Below are 25,750 nucleotides of genomic sequence, written 5' to 3'. Positions count from 1 at the left end.
AATTTGAACATTTCAAATCAACACCAAGAACTGATTCTCAACTTGAATCCATTGAGCTACCAAGGGGACCTTATAGACCTGTAGCTTGAAGCTCCAACGGTACGTGAATAACTGACTAAACTCTTTAGTCACGGGATCTACCATTCATTAACTGCCAGGCACTCTACTAAAGATCGACAATTGAACTCTCTTTATTATAGATATATTATGTGTCCATATCAACCAATCAACAGTGCGATAACCCTTCACAGATCGCTCGTAAGTACAGTTGGGCCAATAACCTTTATGCCCCTATAGTTACATCTAACTCCTTAAGTACCACCGATCTCTCTAATGAACATATGACATAATCTTACTATGACTGAGTCCTCTCTTCTAAATAGAAGTTATGGCCACTATGTTCAAGCCCCGGAATCAGCTCTTAAGAGAGTAATCTATCTACTTACCTCTGCTTTGGGGAATGAGTGAATTTCATCTTGTGTAACTGAGTTTCCAGCTCTCAAATTAGATAAATCCCCAAAAAGGTAGACAAGTTGAGTTGGCAATCTAGCCACTCTCACCCATACTAATCAAAGGACCGCCCCCAAAGATAGGAGTTCCCAAAACACTCGGGATTGAGGTCATGTCACCTATGGTCGTTTAGGTGAGATGTAAGTCTCCAGTATCAACGGCGTTATATATAGAGACTAGTTATCTCGGGGTCCGGTCTTATACAAACTCTTTGTATAAGACACCCCCGCTCGCATGTCTCCACATAAATGGTCAGGATCTACCATATGTAGTAGTTTATAACACTTGCAAACCTCTATAAAGTGGGTCGTATCCGTAGTGTCACCAGAATCAGGTATCCCTCCTTAATTCTTATACTACAAACCTATTTAGGTTATCACTTAAGGCATGATCCACTTGTATATCTCATATACATGCTTAAGTTTACATACAATAACCATGGAGCTTTGTTTATTGGATATGAGTAAATGCCAAAAAAAAAAAAAAAACTCTTATTTATTTATAACAATGTGTATATATTACAAACTACGAGACTTCAGGATAATTAGGACACCAATCCCAACAATAGAAACTCCACATACATATAAACTCTAGACATTCTATCTCAATTCAACGCCTCAAACAGCTCTAATGCCTTTTTATAAAGGAGAAATACTATATACATAAAAGGAAAATATCCTAATAAGAATAAAATAAAACCTTTAATGATTTTACAACACATTAACATAATTACAACCAACAAAGAGCTTTAAAGAGTCTTCTAATCTTCTAGAAGTCTTCTGAGCGTTAGTCTTATCTTTAGGAGAGCAAAAGTTGAACTATAAAGCTTTGGTCTTTAGATCTTTAGAAGAGTTACACTTTTCCGAATTTCCAAAACTTTAATCTTCTGATCTTCAAAGCTTCAAGAGCGTTGTATTCTTCTAATCTTTATAGCTTCAATCTTCGAGTCTTCAAAGCTTTAGAGTTCCAGTTCTTCTAATTCCAAAAAATGAAGGCATGGGCCTTAGGTGAGCTTGGGCTTGATTGTCTTTTGGGCTCAACAATTGGACTTGTGCTTGAGCCAAAACTAGGCCTAATCTCAATATTTTATGTGACTCAAAGTGTGTTTGAAATGCATTTTCAAATGTTTAATTTAAAAAATAAGTCATTTATGAAAAACATAGTGTTTGGCAACTACTCAAAATAGCTTTTGAAGAATATTTTCAACAGTTTTTTGTCAAAAATGTTTAAATAAGAATGAATTTTTTTTAAAAAAAAACTTTTTTTCTGAAGTCAATCCAAACTGGCCATCAATTTTCCACCATGGGCTGAAATTGGGGTGGAATTTGGACCAAACCATCTTAATTACTCAATTAAATCCAATTTATAATTTAAGGCCCAGTCAATCCAATAACCAAATTTATCAATGGTGGTCCATGTTCAATCAAACCAATAAGCTTATCGTTGTGGTCAGATAACAAGAAAAAAAGACATGTGACATGTTTAGTTTGTCATTTATCTATTTCCAAATTTCATTTTAAGCACAGTAATCACCATATATTTAACAAAAATAGCATATGTTTTGATGACGTGGCAGCTTGTGATTGTCGCAAAATTTTTTAATCAATATGGTAGTTTAACCATATTTTGATTGGAAAAAAAAAAAAAATCTAGTTTTGAAGTTTTAAGAAATGAAGATACTTTAATAAAAGAAAGATTTGAAAAGAGTACTTATGCCAAACATTCATAACCGGAAACGAGAGAAATATGTTTCGTTGTATAGCGCATAGTTTCCCATTTGGCTTTTGGGGATCTATCTAATTTTTGCAGCATTTCCCCCCATTTCGTTAAAATACCGCAACCCAGCAAGAAGAATATTTGTCCCTATACGAAAAACGAAGAATATTCACTCACCACCAAATCGAGAAGCAAACCCATCTGCCTCGCCCGATAACCTCGGTTGATCGCTAAATTTTGTGTGTTTTCATCGTTGAATTTGGCGGAGGAACCACAATTCTCCAGAATTCGATTTTGGGGGCGAGGATTCATGGAAACTAGCAGCGTCGGCATTGATAATTCGGCGGTGACGGCGTTTTTGTTGACCGACGCAACAAGTTGGTGGCAAGAAATCAACGATTCTCACCTTTGGCAGGATCGTATCTTCTTCACCCTCGCCGCTCTCTATGGCGTCGTCGCCATCGTCGCTCTTGTATGCTTTTTCTCTCTGTTTCGAATTGAATTTGGGGGAATTGGGTTTGTTTTTTACTCCATGGAATATTTGATTATCCCGGCGTTTCTTGCTGATGGTTTCCTTAATTTCGTTGTTATATTGTTATATTTGCTTCATTCCGTAACCAATTCATCTGGATTTAGATATGCCAATGGCTTATTATGGGTATTTGTTTAAGGAAATTAATGTTTCTTATTCATAATCCCTCTCTATTCTGGGAAAGAACGAAGAGGAATTATTCCATTATATTTTTACTAACAGGTTTTTGGCAATTGTAAAACGATAGATGGGATGATAATTTCGATTGTTTCTCAAAAGTTTGATGTTAGGATGTTTATTATGCTTGGTTTTAGGTTCAACTAGTCCGTATACAATTGAGGGTGCCGGAATATGGTTGGACCACGCAGAAGGTCTTCCATTTTCTCAATTTCTTGGTGAACGGAGGTTTATTTCATCCGTTTTTATTCTTTTTTTTTCCTTGCATACTTTTTCTTTAAATGTCGTGAGTTCTATGAATCTCTGGGCTGAGCGAATGAAAGTTTCTTACTGCAGTGCGGGCAGTTGTTTTTGTATTTCGCCGTGATGTGCAGAATTTGGAACCACCGGTATAGTTTGATTCTTAATTTGTTCTTTTGTGATTCTTTTTCCTATCACATGTTTAATGTTTCGCTTGTTTGTGTGTCTTGTATAGATTCTCCAACATATCTTGCTTGACATGCCAAGCCTTGCCTTCTTCACAACTTATGCTCTATTGGTTCTGTTCTGGGCAGAGATTTACTACCAGGTGGACATTTTGTTTTGAATTCATAATATTTTTTTTTCTTCAAAATTTGATAGAACTGTTTGCATACACCTTACAAAAAAAAACATTCCTCAGGCACGTGCTGTATCGACTGATGGGTTGAGACCAACTTTCCTTACAGTAAATGCAGTGGTCTATGTTATTCAGGTGAAATTCATTGCTAGATCTCATAAAGATTGACAAAATTTTTATATTCTTTCTTTTTCTTTTTCTTTTAAATTTTATTTCTATTGAAATGCCAAGAAAAAGAAAATACTCCTTGAGCAATTTTTTTACTCTTCCAGAATTTTTTTCCGCTTTATCTCTTTCTTCCACATTTTTTATTGATTAGTTTGTAGCCAGCATTTTTTTTTTCCGTTTTCTTCTGAAAATAATTAAAAAAAAATAAAATGACTATTGTTAATAAATAAGTAAAGCTAAGATCCAAATCAGATATTTTTTTCTCTCGTGTTGCACTTAGACCCTGACTTAGTCCTCCTCTAAACAAAGGACTAACGGCATTGCAAGGTAAAAGTACTAGCAACCCAAGGAAGCACACAAAAAAATTGGATAATATACCCTTTGGGGACATTCGGGATAATTGGAACAGTAAAAATACCCTTTACCAACCTTTATCCACTCCCTATAAAGACTATAAATATAGACGAAATGGGCTCTGCTTATATGTCCCATAAGCTAGTCTATATCAGAGAGCATCTCAACTTATTGTTCCACCCACCACTGTTTGTTAAAATGCCTTCAATGAACCAGATACCCACTGCCAATTTTTTTAGCCTACCATATTTGAATGTGGTTGTTGGAGTAATTGCCCATGGTGTGTTGCATTCACTCACCTCAGTCCATGTGGCCTTGAGTCCCTAACTATGAGAGGCACCTAAATAACAAAGGTTATATTCCAGCGATAAAAGACTACCCATAATTATCCCTTGCACCATGTTGGTGGCGTGTAACTCTTCGTAACTGCCATTAAATAAACAAGCTCATGTTTATTTTGGTGGCCCATGTTTTGAAGCACTTTTGAACCCCAGTTGGTACATCCTCACTGGCTTTATTATCCAGAATGCTTGCCGAAGAATCTACCTAGACTCTTGTGTGCATGTGTATGTACAGTGCAAACTTCCACATGTAACAACTTTGTTATCGAGCGATGGGCAGCACACAAACATGATGGATTTGAGATAACCTTCATCGTGTCAGCATGGAATTGGTATAAAAGCTTGATGAGAGGGTGGAACTTGGAAACCATTTGGTCAAAAGGTGATCATAGTAATCAGTGATTTAGAGGAATTACCTAGTAGAGTGTGGTGTGAGATCTTACTTTTCCTAACAGGAGGATGTTAGCTATGCAATTTCTTTTGTCAAGCAACGAAGTGCCCATGATGAGTGAAAGATGCACATGTGGCAGTCCATTCAACCCTTAGGTTGTGAGAGGCCATAGCAAGGGAGCAGGTTGTGTGTGTGGTTTGCAGTTGTGGCCATAAAGTGATGGTACTAGAAGTAACCACAAACTAGTGTAAGCGTTAGGTGTGCTCAAGCATAAACAAACCTTACCCAGTAATGTAGGAAAGTATTCCAATCGAACACAAGGATGCTTGTACAGATGTTCTTTTTAAATGATAATTCACCACTTAAAGGGTAACTGTGAGTTAGAATAGAAAGTGAAGAAAAGAAATGCGGGATTGGGGTGTTGGCTTGTTCTGGTATTTTCAATATTAACAATACCATCGAATTAATTCTTTCATTTGATTCATAATATCAAATATACTAATTACATTAACAATTATCTCCCTCCAAAATACCCTCTAAATTTTCATCTTTAGTGGCAACGTGGTTTTCAACTACAGAAAATAGCATCTTCTTATGATGTGTCTTGCAAATGAAAACCGTGAATGCTAGTGGCCCCATTGAGACATCCAAAAGATAGCATAGAGACATTCCTTAAAAAACTAACCTCCAGAATTAGTATTGATCTACATTTCATTAATTCAATTGGAACTTAATGGATTTCATTGGATCTCTTTGGAAGCATTTGGTAAATCAAGAGACTGGATAAGAGTGGAATTGCAGATCAAAGGAGGTTGACGGAAATTTTATTGAATGATTAAGATTTTTTTCAGAAAGTTGCTGAACCTTTTCCAAGTATGTGAAGATTTGGAAAATAGCGATGGTCTTCATCTGATATTTAAAATCATTAGAGGAATTGTTACGCTCAAAAGTCTGCAAATCTTTGATAAGATATATGTGAGGAGCTGATTATGGATATTAATGGTTCACTTGAGTAAGGAAGCCTTCTCAACCTCGTTTCTCTTCAGCATGGAGGTCTTGGATTTGAGTTACGCTGCTGTTTTGGGAGATCCTGGCCAGCGGCCACAAAAGGATTTGGTGCTATCAGTAGGTTTGTTGGAAGCAGTTGCTTTCTTCTTTTGGTTTGGGAATTTTGTCAATCCTTCTCAGTTGGCTCTTCATAATGTCAAGTTCAATCTTTGTGAGATGTTGCGATGGAAGCGCTTCTTCTTTTATTTCGGGTTTGTTCGAGTTAAAGTCATTTGGAATATGTGTTCAATTGGAATGTTTTTAATTTTAATTCATATGATGAAATTTGGTTCGTATACGCGAGTTTGTAGTTTTTATTTTGTTTCCTCTCATGTACTTTGAGCTAGACTCTTTCATTATATCAATGAATAGTCTTATTTCCGTTTAAAAAAAAACATAATCTAGTGAATATAACTGAGAATAATAAGTCCATGGGCTTATTGGATGGTAAGGCAGATCATTGACTCAATGTGTAACCATATACGTGTTGGCAGTCTTTCGTGTTCTGCCTGCTAAGTTGGTCATTATCATAGTTGATAGCCAACATGTTACCCATTTAATATTGATCTTTTTCTAAAATTTTGATTGAATTGCTTGCAGATTGTATTGTGGCTAATACTGTGGTGGAATCCTGTTCATGTACTGGCCATCCTTTCTAAGATGTTCTTTGCTAGTGTCTCTTTGTTTGCTGCCCTTGGTTTTCTTATTTATGGGGGAAGGTAATATTAGCATCTGCTTTACTTTTTCTGCTGGTTTATGATCTACATATATTTAAATGATCCTTTCAGTTGTGGAGAAGTAAGGAAAGAATGTGCATGTTTATTGGTTATAAACCATATATTATAAGGGAAGTTTGTGAAATCACATTGAGATGCATTTGTATGGATATTTGATTGCTCGTTTATACTATTCCTGTGAACATCATGCACTTCTAAACGTGGTTTGTGTTTCTTTAATTGAGGAGTAATTTTGTTAGCAGCTGCTATGTTTTAAAGGTACATGTGCCACGTACGATATTTAGATTTGGGAAGCTACGTATGTCCGAGTAAAGATCCATTATTTAATAAAGGTGGAAGATAAATTGTATGCTCAGTGTTACCAAAGAAGTTAATTCTTCCAGTTGCCGAAGAATTTCAGTTCTTTTGTTATTGCTTGATATTGTTCATTGAGATTTGAGATCTTGAGATGGATTGGTTGAGACGACCCTTATCAATTCTGCAAAAGACTTTTGAACTCGGTTATTCTTTTCTGGGTGGTGTGTGTGTGAGAGAGATTTAAAAACTATTTTCATCAAGAAAAGTGAAAGAATACTCCAATAGAACATATAGGGAGGGAGCCACAACAAAGTTAAGACAAAAGGCTCCTGTCATTTAGATCTTAATCCAGGAAGCATTTATAACATTTTGAACCAAAACCATGGATGGAGGGATTGAAGGTGAGTCATTCTTCAATGCCATGAGGGCTTATACCCGAAGTGGACACCATCATACAAATGTGAAGATAGATGGAGGTTCCATTGTTTCTATCGATTGGTATTCGGGTCAAGTTTGATTCAAAAGGGGAATCTCAAACTCATTTTCGCAAGTTATTCTTAGATCCCAAATTCTCAAAATGATATCATCAGTTTGTCATCGAAGACTCAAAGATTGGAAGCGAGATTCTAATGATTGAAGGAATGAATGGGTGTTTCAAAAGGGCAGTTCAGGAGGGAAATCCTAAGTCCAGAAAGAGGAACTTCTACGCTTCATCCATGATTACACTAGTGGAGCACCATCATGGTCGTGTAGTTGCAATGGAAGAAGCATCCCTTTGCACTTTGGGAGAACATGTGGTGGCACAAGTAAGCATGGCTCGTGACAACTTAGCAGCTTTCCACAGTGCTACCTGTGCTAGTCTCCACACAATCCAAGAGGATCTCGACACACTTAGTGAAGAAATCAAGTAGTTGAGGTCTACCACCGAAAATCCACCCCAACATATGAGGCAAAAACAGTTACGTTAATGGTCAAGGTCGTGGGCCCATGTGAGTATGAATCCTCACTGTCACCCAAGGGTCGACACCCTTGACTGCCCCTTTCATTCACTGAAATGTGTGTTGATAAGAGAATTCTTCTTTGTCTTCCCCTCCCTCTCTCACTCCATCCTCTCCAATTCCATGCCTGTCATTGAGGAATTCAAGATTTGATGGTCTGATAAATCTCCCTCACTTTAGGAATTGCCCCTCAAATGGTGATCCTTATTTTCCTCAGATCTAGATCAATTGTGAAAGACAGAGAAAAGTCAAATGAGAAAAAGGGCAACTCCATCATGAGTACCTTGGTTCTCTTACTGCCTCCCTATGGCCTCGAGCCCAAAAGGTTTGGAGCATCATGAAGGTCTCCCTTCTCTTTACCAAATTCAAGATTATGGACTTTTGATGCTTCAGGAAGGTACTCGGTGAAATCCTTGCCAAAATATTTGCTTGCTTCTACTCCTCTTGAAAAGGTGATGTACAAAGCCCTTTGGAAATCAAAAAGTCCCAAAAGAATCAATATTTTGACTTGGATTTTGCTTTATGACTCACTTAATTGCTCTTTTACTTTGCAACATAAGATGCGGAGTGAACATCTTTCACCCTCAATCTGTCCACTGTGTTTAGCCAATGGAGAAGATTTGCAGCATTTCTTATTTGATTGTTCTTTCTCAAGAAATTGCTGGGGGAACTTATTTTCTAACTTCGGTTTGCTGTGGGTTTTTGGGAACAATGTAAAGGATAATATTTCGCATGTTTTGGTCAGTCCTCTATCTTCTAGAGCTCAGATTTTATGGTCAAATGCAGTTAAAGCTTTAGTTTTTATATTTGGTTTGAATGTAATTAGAGAATTTTCCATGATAATTCTCAGGATTGGTCAGACAGATGGTTAGAATATAATAGTTGTACGTTTCTGTTAATATTTTTTTAAATATTATAGCACAGGGCTTTTGATTATGGTTAGAAAGTTAGTCATGAATAAGTTAGCATACTTGGTACAATTTTATGAAATTGATATTTAAAGATAATAAATAAGTTAGAAATTTGTTTTCTCTATTTTTTAACTTAAAACATAATAGTTGTTTATTTCTGTTAATATTTTTATTATAAAACAATAATTTAAATTAATTAAATTCTTTTATTATTATTATTATTATTTTTAAAAGAGAAACATTTCATTGATAAATGAAATTAGGGGAATGCACCAAACACCTAAAGTTGATTACAAAAGAGATCACCAATTGGTAAGTAAAAAAGATAAAGGCTATAATGTTCAAAAGGGTGCTTTATTTTGCACCCAAAAAAAAGTAGAACCAAATCCATAAAATGGTCAAAAGTGGAAAAAGAGTAACAAAAAAGGCATCCATTCCTCTCGTCCCATGGGATCTAAAAGAAAGCGCACAAAGCCAACCAAATCGTTGACCCAGTAATAATGAAGCAAGATCGAAAATAGTATTAGGATAGGGCAGGGACCAACCAAAAGCCTCCAGAACTTTGATGCATTGCAATGCATAAACAAATGGGTTGGATGCTTAGAATGCTGACAACACATGAAACATCAGGATGGCGAAGGATACATACAAGGCACTCGACAGTGATGCTGAAGGCGAACAGCAGTATTAATGGCACCCAAACTAAAAAATTCTTTTTTATTATATTATAAAACAATAAAAAAAATGTTAGAAAAAAATATAGTGGGAACATTTCCCTGCTGAATCCAATCCTAAGATCCAATTTGAGCAATTACCTCCTAGATTTTTGCTGATTGTGGAATTTGAACCATTTATAGTTCTGGTAATTACAACTTAAATGTTGCAGATACCATCACTGAACTATAAAGGTTGAAACTCCAAAGTATTCCTAATTTATGAGGGTTGAGGTAATTATTTATTATTTGCCTTCAAACTTATGAAACTTGATCCCAATGATTAATGGAGATATATTTAATAGGGTTTGTACCATTTTTTAAATTTTAGGAGTAATTTCCCATATTGAAAGTTCAAGGTACCATTGTATCAACTTTTAGTCAAGTGACTGTGGCGCTTTTTTGCTAAACCCAATTCTCTTTGGCGTAGGATTATTGCTAGTAAGCATGGCCCTCATACTTATGAGTGGTTGGATAAAGGGATTAAAGGCACCTACCGGAATCTTATGAAGGATATTTCGAAAGAGCTCCCTGACTTTACTCATTGGGTTCAGTGTGTGGTGGAGGATGGGAGAGAGACGTATTTTTGGGAAGATCACTGGGTGGGGGAGAGACCTCTCTGTGGGTTATTTCTCCGGTTATATCATCTGTCTTCTTTTAAAGACCATTTTGTGACAAATTTTCTTGTTTGGAATGGGAGCTCTTCTACATTTTCCTTCGTGTTCCGTTGGACTCTTTCTGATAGAGAGACGATGGAGATGGTGGCTCTCCTTTCTCTTCTTGATAGTCATCTCTTTTTTCGTTGGAGGAGAGATGTGAGAGTTTGGGGCCCTAATCCTTTGGAAGGGTTCTCATGTAAGTCCTTTTTTCAGTGTTTGGTTAACTCTTCTCTTGGTGAGTCCGTCTTTTCGTCGTTATGGAGGATCAAGGTTCCTAGAAAGGTGAGATTATTTACTTGGCAGGTTCTTCATGGCCGTCTTAATACATTGGATAGGCTTGTGAGGAAGATGCCGCTGATGGTTGGGCCTTTTTGCTGTATTCTTTGTTCGAAGGTGGAGGATGACTTGGACCATATTCTTTGCCATTGTGATTTTGCAAGCTATATTTGGGATTCTTTTTTCCAGACGTTTGGCATGTTGAGTGCCCGACACAAAGATGTTAGAAATATGATTGAGGAGTTCCTCCTCAATCCGCCGTGTGGGAAGAGAGACTAGTTTCTTTGATGTGCTCGTGTTTGTGCTATTATTTGGGTGTTGTGGGGTGAGAGAAATAGTAGGGTGTTTAGAGGGGTTGAAAGGGATGCTAGAGAAATTTGGTCTCTTGTTTGGTTTTATGTTTCTCGTTGGGCTTCGATTTTGAAGGCTTTTTGTAACTACTCTTTAGACTTGATTTTGTATAGTTGGGGTCCGTTCTTGTAGTGGGAACCTCCTTCTTTGTTATTTTCATCAGAAAGTTTAGGAAAGGTTTCTTTTTTGTCAAAAATATATGAAGAGGCAAGGAAGGATAACTTTTCTCACCATGTGATAACCTTTTTATGCAGAATTGTTAACCATTTGATCTTTATTAGTTTTTACCTTTTTTTGGCTTCTCTTTCTTTGCTTCTATATAACGTAAGCGACTGTCTTCCTCTTCGGTTATGAAGCTTTTTTAAAAATAAAAAAAAAAATTATTCACTTAGTTTTATCTTGCTTGATTTTTCTTGATTGGAGACCTTTCTTACAGCCTCTCTCTCTTCTTCATTTCTTTTGTGGGCATTTTTTTCTTTTTCGTATGCCATTGTATTTATTCAGTTTATTTTCTCCATGAAAGCATGGTTATTCATAAGTCTTGAAAATTTGGAAATTTTACACATAATTTGCTAATAGTTTCTTTAATCATCTCTGGATAGATTATTCTTGATGTTACAGCGCTTCCCTGTGGAATCCAAAGGAAGACGTAAGAAGTTGCAAGAGGTACTTACGTTCAGATATAAGGATTTTAGACATCTTTTTAGAAGTTTGAGCCTTTTTTAATCTTTTCTGTAAGCTCTTTCCCCTCATTTTTTCTTGTTTTGGGTGGGACAGGTTGGCTATGTGACAACTATATGTTTTTCATGTTTCCTAGTCAGATGCATCATGGTGAGTCTACTTCTCTCCAATGTTGTTATGCAGTACCAATAGGAGTGACTGGATATTTAACTGATGAATGGTGGACCCTTTTCTTTTTTTTCTTACTGTTTTATATCACTATGTTCTAACCATATTTGTTCCAAATATACGTACAGCTCTGCAGTAGATATTTTTCAGTTTTAGTATGTTGTCACTTTATAATTGGTTTCTTAATAAACAATTCATCTCAAGTATGATTGATCAAATTTTAAAAGTTCTGTGAGAAATTTGAAGTTCGAAACTGTCATTTGTAATGGAGGTGCTAATTATTGTAATTTGCATTTTTTACTTGATGTGCATGAGAGTTTGCATAGAAAGATATTGCAATAAATAAGATATGAATCAACCTAAGAAGGATAGTTGTATCGATGGTTAGCGATATGTTGTTCTGTACCAGTAACAGGACTGACCCGGGTATTTATAATGTACTTCACATTCATTTTAAATTTGGTCTTTAATCAATTACCAAGGTAAGCAAAACGCCTTTCTCAAGGATTGAGGTTACTCTAATAAAGTTACATAGAGGCTTCTCAATAATTTTCGTTTATTGATATCCCTACGTAGAGGCTTATTATCGTAGCTATTACTAAACTCTGAAATTAGTAGCGTATTGTTTTGCGTTTCAATTGCTCTATATTCCCACTCTTGCTTCATTTTAATCCCGACTTACTTTATTATCTTGTGCTGTAGATGTGCTTTAATGCTTTTGATCAAGCTGCTGACCTCGATGTTTTGGATCATCCGGTTCTGAATTTTATTTACTACCTGGTAAATTTGGGACCACAGATGTCAAATGCATTTTATCTATTATGATATTTCACTTGAAGTTTGTTTTACTGGAATCTTTAAAGACTTGGAATATTCTAATCAATATGATGATTCGTAGGAATGCTATTAGAGTATTATAAGGATATATATTAGTAATTAGTTAGAGGAATTTGTTATGCAATTTGGTTATAAATAGAGATTCTGGAAACGAGGAAGATGGACTTCTTTTTTTTTTTTGGAGTGATTTAGGACGGGAGAGAAATCTCAAGATTGGGAGGCCAGTACCTCGAGCACTGCGCTTACCTTGCAATTCCATATTGCGGTTATCTTTCAATATATTTGGTTTGAGATGTATTTCCTGCTTTGAGTATTAGTATTCTATGGTGAATGATTTAGTTCAAGTGTCACTATTATGGTTATGCTCCGTGGGGCTTGAATGATAATTCTGTTGAGCTAAATTGATCTTAATCACTTAATGTACCTTGTTATTAAAGTCCTTACCCTTAAAAGTTTAAGATTCTGCTCGATGATGTGGGGTTATTCTTTGTATACGCTATGCTATGTTCCTTCGTATTTTATACTTTTTTCCTGAAAAATATGCCACATTGTTGTTAGAGATGAGACGTTCTACTTGTTTTTCCATCTGTGCAGTTGGTTGAGATTGTACCATCCTCTCTGGTTCTTTTCATTCTGAGGAAGCTGCCCCCGAAACGAGGAATCACACAGTACCATCCTATCCGTTGAAAAGGAAAAAGAAAGAAAAGAAAATCGGGTGAAGTTTCGACAATTTGGGTACAGAACGAAGCGAAAAGTTGGGAATGAGGTGCAGATGTAAAGAGGTACCTGATCCTAAAGAAACATGGCAGAGGCATTTTGAGTTCTGTTGGTTTCTGTATTAAAAGTTGGAAAATGTGTTTAAATAGAATTAAACAAACTGCTACAAACTGAAATTATAGTGGGAATGGTGTTGTTGTGCCATGTGATTTATTTAGCCTTACATGCTGGGTTTCTTGTGGTTGCCTTTTTGGTACAAAGAGCAAGAGATACAGTGACATTTCTATATGTTTCCTTGTATTTATAATTCACCCATTGCTTCTCAATTCTGTATTATTTTATTTAATTCACCATTAGAGGGGGGAGACACCTCCTACTTAACAAATTAGGTGGAATTGTGATTTAGATTTCACAAAAGAGGTCCAAAATCCCATTTTGATTAAAATCTCTTTTTTAAATCAAATTAAAAAAGAATTTAAAATCAATTCTTATTTTAAAAATGATAAATCAATTTGATTGAATTTTTCTTAAAATTTAATTTTAATTTAATTTTCCAAAAATCATACTAAACAAAATGATTTTCTTAATTTGAATTTTCACAAAATTCAAATTTTTAATTTTAAAAATATTTTAATTTAATTAATCTTATTAATTTAATATCAAATATTAAATTAATTAAACACCAATTCTACTACCATGAATCCCTATTTATTGAAATAAATATTTAAATCATATTTAAATATTAATTGATTATCGAATTTTGTTTATTTCCATAATTGAACGTGTAATTATATCACATATAATTACTAATTCCCTTAATATAAATTTGAACATTTCAAATTAACTTATCACGTTATTCTAAGTTTAATTCCATTTGTGAGCTAGTAGGGAGATCTAATGGATCTACAGATTATGGGCTCCAACGATCCAAGATTAACGGGCTAAACTCTTTAACCCGAGTTAACCCCCATTCGTTAACTACCGGGTCACTCCTCTAAAGCTTAATAGTTGCACTCCCTCACTGTAGATATATTGTGTCCACTCGATATAACCATGATTTGTAAGTTAATCCTTCACAAGTTGTTCTTAATAACGGCTGGGTCTATAGTTATTTTACCCCCAAGATTACCTCTTGTTCCTTAAGTTCCACTGATCTTCTAATGAACAATTGGTTTGAGATCCAATCATCAAGTCGAGTTCTTCTTGGGCCAATGAGAGGGTGAGGCCCCTTGTTCAAGACCCGGAGTTAGTATTTAAGGGAACAACCTCTCTACTATCCTTGAAAGCGGGTAGGAACAAATTTCATCTTTCACCCTATGTCCCCAACTATCTATCCGGTCTTACTCATGAAATGGGAGGCTTATTGAGTCAACCCTCACCCATGCAAATCTAAGGATAATCATGAATAAACAAAAGTTCATAATTAGCTCAGGATTAAGGTTAAGTTACCTAGGTTATCGCTTTGAAATAGTCAGTCTTGAACAGTAAAAAGCGTTATAAAGTAAGAGTGACTTATTTCTTGGTTTGATCTTATGCAAACTCATTGCACAAGATGCCCCCATTCCTCATGTCACCACATGAACGAATCAGAATCACTTCGTTTGTAGCACTTTACAACGATTGTAACAACTACATAATGGACCGCATCCGATAGTGTTACCAGAATAAGACACCCAACCTTATTTGTATACTATAGACCATTTTAACTATTTACTCGAACCTAATCCATTCTTATGTCTCTACATAAAGTTCAAGTACTCATATAATAGTCATGGATCTTTTAGTTTATTGGATTTATTTCTAAAACGAAATAAGCAATTCATATATTCAATAACAACTTTATTGAATCAAACTTCAATAACAACTTTATTGATTTATAGAATATGTTTATCATTTACAAACCACGAGTTTTAGGACATAAAATCCAACAACAAGTTAGTTCAATTCAAACAATCATAATTTGATAAGAAAAACACCCAAAATATCTTATCCCACAATGTCTTAAAATAAGATCCAACATATGTAATCATAACAAAATATCAAAATATGCATAGCTGAAATATAGTTCATAGATAAGCAAAATCCAAGTATACATAGATATCTAGAGTTTCAAATAAACATAAATGTGCTAAACATAAATTCATACATATATAACTAATCATCCGCTATACAAGGATTTCGTGACTATTCCCATTTCACTAACATGGTTAATAAATGTCTTAGGAGCTAGTCCTTTAGTCAACGGATCCACAATCATATCATTGATGCCAATGTGCACTATTTGAACTCTTTGATTTTGCACCTCTTCTTTAACAGATATATAATTTAAATCCATATATTTAACGCCCTTGGAGTATCTATCGTTCTTCAATAAGAATACAGTTGTCCTGTTATCTCAATATATCTTCATTGGTTTAAAAATGGTACCAGCAATGTCTAAACCACAAATAAAATTGCACCACCACAATGATTGAACTATGGATTCAAACCATGCCACAAATTCAGCCCGAGGAAGTAGCAATGACAAACTGCTTACCACTCTTCCATGAGATAGCTCCATCAACTAGAAGGAATACATAGCCAAATGTGGACTTTCGGGTATTCGAACATTCAGCATAATCCGAGTCCAAGTAATCAACAACCTCAAGTTTACTAGTTCTTCTATATATGAGCACGTGATCTTTAGTGCCTTGCAAGTACCTTAAAACATTATTTGCAGCTCTCTAATGAAATAGTATGGGAGTTGATTGATAGCGACCTAACATATTGATCGGATTGCTTACATCTGGTGTAGTACAAGTCTGAATATACATCAAACTCCCTAATAAAGAAGCATAAGGGATATTATCCATTTGTTTACGCTCCAAATCATTCTTGGGACAATGGGATAGACTAAAGTCATCCCCTTTCTGGATGGGAACTAGACTAGGTATACTGATTCCATCTTAAATCTTTCTAAAACTTTGTTGATATAAGATTTTGGAGACAATCCCAAAATTCCTTGTGATCTATCTTGAAATATTTCTATTTCGATTACATAGAAAGCTTCACCCATATCCTTCATCTCAAATTTTCTAGAAAGATAATCCTTAACGTCATGCAATAACCCACGATCACTAACGGCAAGACAAATATCATCTACATATAACACAAGGATTACAAACTTACTTCTCACGACCTTCATGTAGATACACTGGTCAACGATCATTTCTACAAACCCATATGAAATATATGGTATCATTAAAATTCATGTACCATTGTCGGGAAGCTTAATTTAATCCTTAGACTGATTTCTTCAAATTATACACCATATTTCTTTCACTTGTGATTTCAATACCTTGAGAGAAAGTTTCTGTGTAGGCAATGCCATCATTTTAAGTGTAACCTTTGGCGACAAGTCTAGATTTATACCTCTCGGCATTGCCCTTAGAGTCTCGCTTTGTCTTAAAGACCCACTTGCAGCCAACTCTTTTAGAATCCTTTGGCAATTACGTCATTTTCCAAACATTGTTGTCATCTATAGATTTCAACTCTTCCTTCATGGCAATTAACCACTTATCAAAATTTTCACTTAGCTTGATCAAGGAGGTTGGATCATTATCAATTCTTAGGTCACTTTCATACTCAAGTGCATAAATTTATACTCATTTGAAATAGCTGATCTTTTCTCTCTAGTAAACCTTTTTAATGCTATTTATTTTTTAGGTTGCACTTGCTTATTAACTTGAGCATTTTCCTCTTCTTCTTGAACAATGGAATCTGTAATTGGGTTTGGAGCATCCATTTGTTGTTCCATATTTATATGCCTTGTGGCTGTGCTACAATAATAGAAACAATAATTTGAGATGGATTACTTGATGGATTTTGGTCCATCAATGACTCTCTAATCTATACATTACGTGCTCCCACTAACCCTGCTATTTTTAATGAAGTGAGTATTTGCAGACTCCACAATTTTTATATTATGGTTAGGACAATAGAATCTATACCATTTTGATGTCTCCAGATATCCAATGAAATAACCACCAATGGTCTTGGAATCCAATTTTTCTTTTCATGTGGATTATATATCCTAACTTCAGCTTGCCAGTCCCACATGTGAAGATGTCTTAAACTAGGCTTCCTAGATGTCCACAATTCATAAGGTGTCTTAAGAATTGCTTTACTAGTACCATATTCAATATGTATGCAGATGTCCTCAATGCATACATCCACAATGAAATAAGTATAGAACTATCATTCACCATACTTCTCACCATTTCTATCAATGTATGATTACGCCTTTCTGCTACACCATTTTGATGTGGCGATCCAGGCATTACATACTGCGCACAAATGCCGTTAGACTCAAGGAGTTTCTTAAATAGACTTGGAATGTATCCAACTTCCGATGTCTTTTCATGATATTCATCATCTCTATCAGTACGTATTACCTTAACCTTTCTATTTAACTGCCTTTCAACCTCCATGATGAATGTCTCAAGGATATCAACTAAATGAGTTCTTTCATACAACAAACAAAGGCAACAGTACCTAGAGTAATCATCAATGAAGGTGATGAAATACCTCTCACCGCCTCAAGACGGTATATCGAAAGGACCATGAATATATGTATGTATTAAATTAAGTAATCCACTACTCCTTGTGGCAACTTGTTTTGATACATGTTTGGTTTGATTACCCCTAATGCAATTCACACAAGTATCATTCCAATCAGTAAAATCAAATTAAGACAAAACTTCATCTTTTATTAGTCTCAAAATTCTCTCTTTGGATATATGACTGAGTTTTTTATGCCACAAGTCAACAAAAGACTCATTTAGTGCATTCCTTTTGATACAACATCACATTCAACATTAAAAAGAGAATTAACGAAAGTCGAATTTAGATTGAAACAATACAAAATATCCAACAATAAACCAGTACCACACAGGTTTATTCCAAGATGCAATAAAAAAAAACTATGTCCCATCTTAAAATCAAATTCTAAAACATCCAACCTAGAAATAGAAACAAGATTTCTATAACAACTTCTCCTTGCCCTTTACTGGGTTGCACCTTAAATGGTTGCTTTTCCTTATTCTTCCATTTTTTACTCGGAGTTTTGCCGCCACTAGAACCAGTGTTTGAATTACCATGATAGGCAAAGTTGGCCTGGGGAAGTTTGACATTAAAGTCTTCCCTTTGCCTTGCCTCCTCTTGCATGAGCATGACCTTAATATCTAAAAGAGAAAATTTTTCCTTAAGATGGTTGTAAGTTCTCCAAAATTGCTTGAAATTATCATCCTTACATGATTTCAACAAAAACCCAACTAACACTCCCTCACCAAGATCCACATCCATACTTTTAAACCAGTTGTAGGTGTACACCATGTGAATAATGTGTTCTTCTATTGATTGAGCCATAGTGTACTCTCTATTAGATAAATCATTATTAGTAGCAACAACAGACTAATCCACAATGTTTGTCATAGTACACTTCTTAATTTCAGTAAAAAAATTCTCTCACTTTTTTCAGTATTAGGCTGAAAAGACTTAATATTAGGCGTTATGCTTAGCTTAAGAAAGTTCATCAAAGACTTATTCGAATTTTCTCAATTCTCCCATAGTTTCTTGTCTATCTTTGAATTAGTATCAGTCGGTTTAGTGGGCTTATCCATAACTAGAGTTGAATTGAGTCCCATAAGGCCAATATTTAGCTCTATGTATTAGATCTAGTCATCATAGTTCTGCCCATTAAACTTAATACTATTGGTACATTCATCTCACATATTAATTGCTTTGAATTTAAACCACAATTCAGACTATAACATACACCAAAAGATTGCATTCAAATTCACCTTTAGGCTAAATCTAAATACAACCAACAATCATCAATCATGCATCATTCATATAACATATAAGGTCAATCACTAAGTTTACTTTAATTTACAAGTCACATTTGGATGTACATTATATATTAATCAAACAAAGTTCATAACCTACTTTAATTGTTATAACAAAGTAAGATCTACTTTTGAGTAACTGTATAACTAAATGTTAATAATTATAAATATTTATCATTCTTAAATGTCATCTATGATGTTATATCAAATAAATATTTATGATATAATTTAAATTGTTTAGTGAACTTTGATTGGATCACTTTGATGATTAACACACTCACTAAAATATCAAAGATTAGTCAAATACTTCTCTAGTTAAAAGAACTTCCACAAAATTCCACACACATTGGAATAATCATTGAAATTCAACCACATAATTTCAAAAATCACTAATTATGCCTACCAACAAAATTCGGTCGGCGACCCCATTTTGGAAGAATTTTATTTTGTGTGTTGAAATTGAGTCACGTATGAAGAATTTATCGATCAAGTTTTCATGAGCCATAAATAATTAATTAACAACATAAATTATAAATAATTAACTTCAATTAGAAAAATACTCAAATTCTCATAAACCGAGATTGGTGATTTAATCCATATTAAAACCTATCTCTGATGCCAAATATTAGCATCAATTAGACTCAAATACGGAAGCGATTATCACCAATAAATTCTAATAAGATAATTAAATCACCACGATACATAAGGTAAAGGTATGAATACTTACTTGATGATTCCATGATGAATGTACGAAATTCTTTAAATCAATGTTCTCCAATCTCAATATCGTATATTCTTCCATTTGCCCTTTGATGATATAAGGACATATTTAATTCAATGAACTAAACTTTGATTGACACAGATTGTGTTATTCTTTTGGAAACAAAAACCACGCATAGATTAAGAGAGTCCTACAGGAAGAACCATCTATTGCCTATATATATAGGCAACTCCCTCCTCCATGGTAACTACCCACATTTCGAGTAACTACTAACTTCCGATTACATAGATAACTACCTATGATGATTTAGGTAACTACCCACATTCTGGGTACTACCGATTTTCCACTACATGGATAACTACCTACAATAACTTAGACAACTACCCACGTTTCAAGTAACCTACCAACTTTCACTATTTTCCAACTTCACATAACACCACTAAAACTTATAAATTTCACGGTAGAGGATGGAGGGATTTATACTCGATAATTGTCTCTTCAATACTACACTAATCATTACTGTGTATACAACACTAACAATTATCAATTATTTAAATTATGGTGAAGTGTTTAGAAAAAGTTAAAGAGTTTTAGGCAAGGGTGAACAAAGATATGAAATACATTATAATAATTGCATTAATCATGTACACAAACCTTTAAAAATCGAAATTTGGTGAATTTATACTCTCACATAACCTTTTATTATAAAATTTACAAAATCATTTCTTTGGGGGAAAGTCATACATATAAACGACCTCACATTAAAAAAGTTTGCCCAAAATTCAAAGGAACTAACCATTCAACTATAATTGTCAAATGATTTTATAGGCACGCTTGGGTGTGCTTTTTAACAAGAGTACTTTGATATCATATCAATATGTCTATGTCCAAATTTTATTTATATATCAGTCGATATATTTGTAAATTTATTAGATATTGATATTTTATGGTGTATTTGAAATACATTTTCAATTGTTTAATTTAAAAAATAAATCATTTTAGAAGAAATTGAAATATTTAACAACCACTCAAAATAGTTTTTTTCAAATGTATTTTAATATGTTTTTATCAAAAGTGTTTAAAAAAAAAAAGGTGTTTTAAAAAGCATTTTTTCTTCAATTTAGACAAACCCTTCATCATTGGTAAGAAGTGTTCTTAGAAATTACTTTTAGCTCAATAATATGTGGATCAGATCGAAGGTATATATTTAAACTAATTGAGTTATATTCAAGTTAACAATTTATCGTTGTTGAACTAAAAATGCTCAATGTACCAAAGGAATTATAAAATCCAAGAATGAAAACATGCTTTGATTTAGGAATGACAAGACCCATAAACAAAAATACATATATATTTGTTGGGTATTTTATTATCACAAAATAGGATGGAAGATGTGAAATAACAAAGATTATGATTTTATCTTCTATTTAGCTTCATTTGATCATTATTCAGTTTTTTATAGTTTTTTAAAAATTAATAGGTTATAAACACTATTTCTACTTATTGATTTCTTTGTCTTGTTATCTACAATGTTTTTAGAAGTCAAATTTTGAAAATTAAAAAAAATATATTTTTATTTTTGAAATTTGACAAAAAAAAAAAATCTAAGTAAATAAACAATAATAAACAAGTATGAAAACAACATAATTTTAAAATATCAAAATGAAAAATTGAATGATAATTATCAAACAAGAATTTAATAACTCCACATAATATAATTCACATTTTTATATTTGATTTTCTATTTAATTCAACATTTCCCAACCATAATTGATTGAAGTGCACATATGTAATCACCACTCCCACTACTATCAATATTTGTATTTTATTAACCATTTGAAAATTTTATCTTTTTAGCCCCTAATTTTATTTTTTAAAATGGGTTTGATTTTTAAATTTTGAAAATATACCAATTTAGTTTCTCACTTTTAAGAATATGCGTAAAAGGTGATGGTATAATTTTACATTATTATTTTAGATTTTGAAATAACTTTTTAAATTAAAATTAATATTTAAAAAAATATTTTTATCTCTCTTCGCTCTTATTCTTTAATTATTATTTTAAATTTAAAATGTCAATATTTAAAATTTAAAAGAAAAATTACATAGGAACCTTTTAAATAAATTTTTTAAAATTTAGAGATGAAAGGATTGTAAAAGTTTATGGACCAAATGTATTTAGTATTGAAAATTCGGAGACTAAAAAAATCATTTCCTCTCATATTTTCATATAAATATTTTTTTGTAAATATCGACTCTTTGTGATATGTACATGTATATATCAAGTTGTGTAGTACTAAGAATTTTTTAATTATTATTTTTCAAAAAAAATATATTTTTTCTTACAATATATTGTCGGTGTATTTATGTTAATGTACCTTTACATTCAAACGTCACTGATTAGATTTTCAACTATTTTATAGATTGAATAGATATAAAATTATGAATATTTAAAAATTGAACCCAAAATAATGGAGTCAATACCAATGGCTGTTAACCTGTCCAAACTAGATGTAGGCCATAAATAGAAAGGAAAATATCAATTTATAAAATCGATAACAAAATTAATAAATGTATTAATCTAAATCTTGAATTTTTATAAGTATATTAATTTATAAGAAATATTGTGTGAAACTTATATCATAAACTGATACAGGATAAATCTAAATTTTCATACGATGAATTCAATTTATGTACCAATTAAATTTCTAAACTTTCACAAATAAATCAATTTAGACTCTTATATAGAATTTCCTTTGAAAATCATCCATATATTTACTCTAATAATTTATTTTGTAAAACTGATATTTGAATAAGTCTATATACGTTTGAGAATTAATGCATGGAAAATTTTCAAAAGTAATTGTAATAAATAGTCTAAATTGATAAGATTATGAAATTTTAGTAGTTTAATTGACTAAAATAGTAAATTTTAGACGATATTGTTCGGACGAAATTGGAAGAAAAGTGTAAATAGAATTTATACAATTATTAATTCATATTTTTTAAATATAATTATTGAAATCACTTTTAAAGAATAATGATATTAATAATTTTTTTAAAAAATAATTCATGTGACATCTTGACCAATAATTCATGTGACATCTTGACCCACATGTCTCATTTAAATGTTGAATTCATTTATTAAGTGAATTTTGGTCAAAGACAAGTGAACACCCTCTCAATTCGAATAATAATAATTAGTATTAAAGATATGACTATAATTATAAAGGATAAAGGCCCTTTTTTTCTTTTCTTTTCTTTTCTTTTCTTTTTTTTTTTTTTTCTCTTTAAACTATAAAGGTGCAGTTCCTAATCTCACCCAACTGTGACTTTCAATATGCACACCAACCAATGAAAACTGCTATAAGATAAGTATATGGCTGGATCAGCTTCATCTACCAAAAAGTTGGTCCAATTTATGAGTTTTCTTTTCCCTTTAATACATTTTGACCACGTTTTGACCACATTTACACTAGTTGAAAGGTAATTCATTAATACTAATCTAAAAAGTAAGTCCCACTTGATTATTTTTGTTGTTGTTTATGTCTTCTATAATCGTAATGAGTTGTGGGACTCGCATTGAAATTTATAATCGTAATGAGTTGTGGGACCTCATAACCAATTTGATCTCAACCCCTTAGATAGGTTAGATGAAAAATTATTTAGATGATCTAATGAACCAAGGATCGGACAAAGTTAGAAACTCACATAAACTTTTGATCTTCAAAGCACTCCACAAGCAAGACAGATCAACTCTCACTTGAATGCTTCAAATATTTGTGCATTCTATCACAATAACACACAAGAAACAAAGCTTTAAATCTTTTAAAACCTAAGATTCTAAATTTTGAAATCTTCTTCTATATCTTGATTGTGAAAAATACAACATTATTTATACTAAATGAAAAGATGCTTTAAAATGATGCAACCTTTTATCTATCAAGTAAACACATGAACCTTTAATAAATTCCAATACATAAATTAAATAGAAACATAGGACATTAGTAATGTAAATGAATCTGAATTTTTAGATTCATTATGACTCTTAGATGAAAAGATGTCTTTAGATGCATGAAAAGTTGTAACTCTTCACCATGGATAGGAACCTTAGTTTGGAAGTAAACATTAAATACTCAAGCTCCTATCATTGCCAATTATTTGTTTATCATCTCAGAGATTCAAGTGAGCCCAAAACAAAGCTTTTTTGGCTCAAGACCAATACAACCTAAAATTCAAGTGACTTGGACCAAGGAAGTCCAAGCCCACATTGCTCCTATGGAAACTCTATAAAGGAATATTCCTTCATTTTGGGGTTAGATAAACTAAAAGGGCGTCTAGGACAAGGAGTTGGTTATTATAGTTCTAGGTTATTATACTTGGATTATAATAGTTTCTGTTTGAGGTATAGATTATTTTAGTTTGGATTATAATAGTATGTGTTTGAGGTGTAAACTATTTCAGTTTAAGAAAGAAATAGTAAACACTGTAACAAATAATTAAAAAAAACGATAAATATAAAATAGTAAAAACTGTAGTAAATAGTAAATACGATAGTAAATGAGAGTTTTGAAATAATGTTGATTGTAGCTAATTAGAGAATATAAAATAGTATTTACTATAGCAAGAGATGGTTATTATAGTTTTAGGATAGTTCTTGATCCAAACATACCCTAAAAGTTTAAAAATAATTTACCAACCATTAGAACTTCTTAAGCTCTTGAAGACTGAACGACACGTGAAGACTAAAATTCTTCGAAAATAAGAAAATTCTTCCAAGATGCATCCTTCGAAAATAAGTAGCTAGCATCTTTTTCGCCGTGATGTATGTGATCTAACCATTGAATCCATTTCTTGGCTCTAAAAAATACTCTCAAATTCTCTAAAATTAAGTAGAAGCTATGTATAAGTTTTTTTTTTCCTCTAAAACTCTAGTTGTAGCATCAAGACGCTAGGGACAACGTCTCAACACTGCTCCATTTCTCTAAAATTTCTTAGGTGTTTTTAGTGTAGAACTAAGTACATGTGTTTTGCTTTGGTCTCCGAATTCGACTAGGAAATAAGGATTTATAGAAACTTTAGTCCCAACATCAAGATGCTAGAGACAATGTCTAAATGCTGCTCCATTTTTCTAAAATTTCTTAGGTGTTTTTAATGTAGGATTGGGTAGAAACCATATAAAAGTTTTAATTTGCTCAATACTAGATGTTATTGTTGTTGCTAGCTGTTCTTATTTTCTTTTATACGTTTGTTATGTATCTGCCTTTTGCGTATTGTGTGGCCTTGGGGTATCGAATTATCTTTTCTTTTAGGTTGCATAATTTATGTAATTCTTTTTGTTCTTTGTAGCTGATTTTTATTGTTCTCGTTTCTACCTTCTTGCTTTATGTGATCGATTATATATTTCATGTTCTCGTTCTTGAGAGTTAGTCTTTAGAACCACATTGTGTTTTGTGTGAAAAAAGTGTGTGGCATCACTGTATTCCTGATTACCCTTCTACGAAACTGTTTGGGTGATTGCTTTGCCGTGATATTTTGTTGAAGACATTCAAAGTAGAAAGACTCTCACGCTAGACTCTTACAGTATAAGGGTCTAGGATGAAGGATTGATCAACCCATTAATTAAAAGGCTTGTTGAAGCTTCATATATAGAGACATCAAATTTAGGGGGAACATTTATCTAGCAGTTCTATTAGAAAAGAAGTGTCGAGTTATGGGGGAGCGTAAATAGTTTATTAGTAGAAAATTATTGTTGAATCAAGATAGCTTGTCTATGAGATAAGTATTTCTTTGTGATCACTTATCTTTACTAGTAGAACATTTTCATTTAGGCACAAGTGTCTCCCAGATATAGATGTGGTTATACCAAACTGGACTACCAATTTTCCTGTCCATTATTACTAATTTCTCTCTTTCATTAATCTTGTTATAATACGTGTTTATGACTTTATGTTCAACTAGTGAG

At 33.1% G+C, this 25,750-nt stretch overlaps 1 protein-coding gene across 1 annotated transcript; it reads left to right on the top strand.

Moving 5' to 3' along the window:
- The first annotated feature begins 2,222 nt into the window (after positions 1 to 2,222).
- Positions 2,223 to 13,505, top strand: LOC120081527 (protein TOM THREE HOMOLOG 1-like). The gene is made up of 10 exons (XM_039036485.2): positions 2,223 to 2,698; positions 3,073 to 3,163; positions 3,272 to 3,324; positions 3,411 to 3,503; positions 3,597 to 3,668; positions 6,435 to 6,553; positions 11,379 to 11,442; positions 11,554 to 11,607; positions 12,328 to 12,405; positions 13,057 to 13,505. Exons 1-10 carry the CDS (start codon positions 2,537 to 2,539, stop codon positions 13,147 to 13,149), a joined length of 879 nt encoding a protein of 292 aa, XP_038892413.1. The 5' UTR covers positions 2,223 to 2,536; the 3' UTR covers positions 13,150 to 13,505.
- Positions 13,506 to 25,750: the final 12,245 nt, after the last annotated feature.

Source organism: Benincasa hispida, chromosome 7 (assembly GCF_027475165.1).
Source record: "Benincasa hispida cultivar pf3 chromosome 7, pf3_genome.v1.1, whole genome shotgun sequence".
NCBI classification, from domain to species: Eukaryota; Viridiplantae; Streptophyta; class Magnoliopsida; order Cucurbitales; family Cucurbitaceae; genus Benincasa; species Benincasa hispida.
Note: the sequence above shows the minus strand (reverse complement) of the source record. Positions and strands in the feature narration are given on the sequence as shown.

What these genes read in the sequence shown, in the direction of transcription:
- LOC120081527 (XM_039036485.2), top strand. Translation starts at nt 2,537, where the DNA reads ATGGAAACTAGCAGCGTCGGCATTGATAATTCGGCGGTGACGGCGTTT. An exon ending in GGGCAGAGATTTACTACCAG is followed by an intron (nt 3,504 to 3,596) that starts GTGGACATTTTG and finishes AACATTCCTCAG; the next exon opens with GCACGTGCTGTATCGACTGA. An exon ending in CAGTGGTCTATGTTATTCAG is followed by an intron (nt 3,669 to 6,434) that starts GTGAAATTCATT and finishes AATTGCTTGCAG; the next exon opens with ATTGTATTGTGGCTAATACT.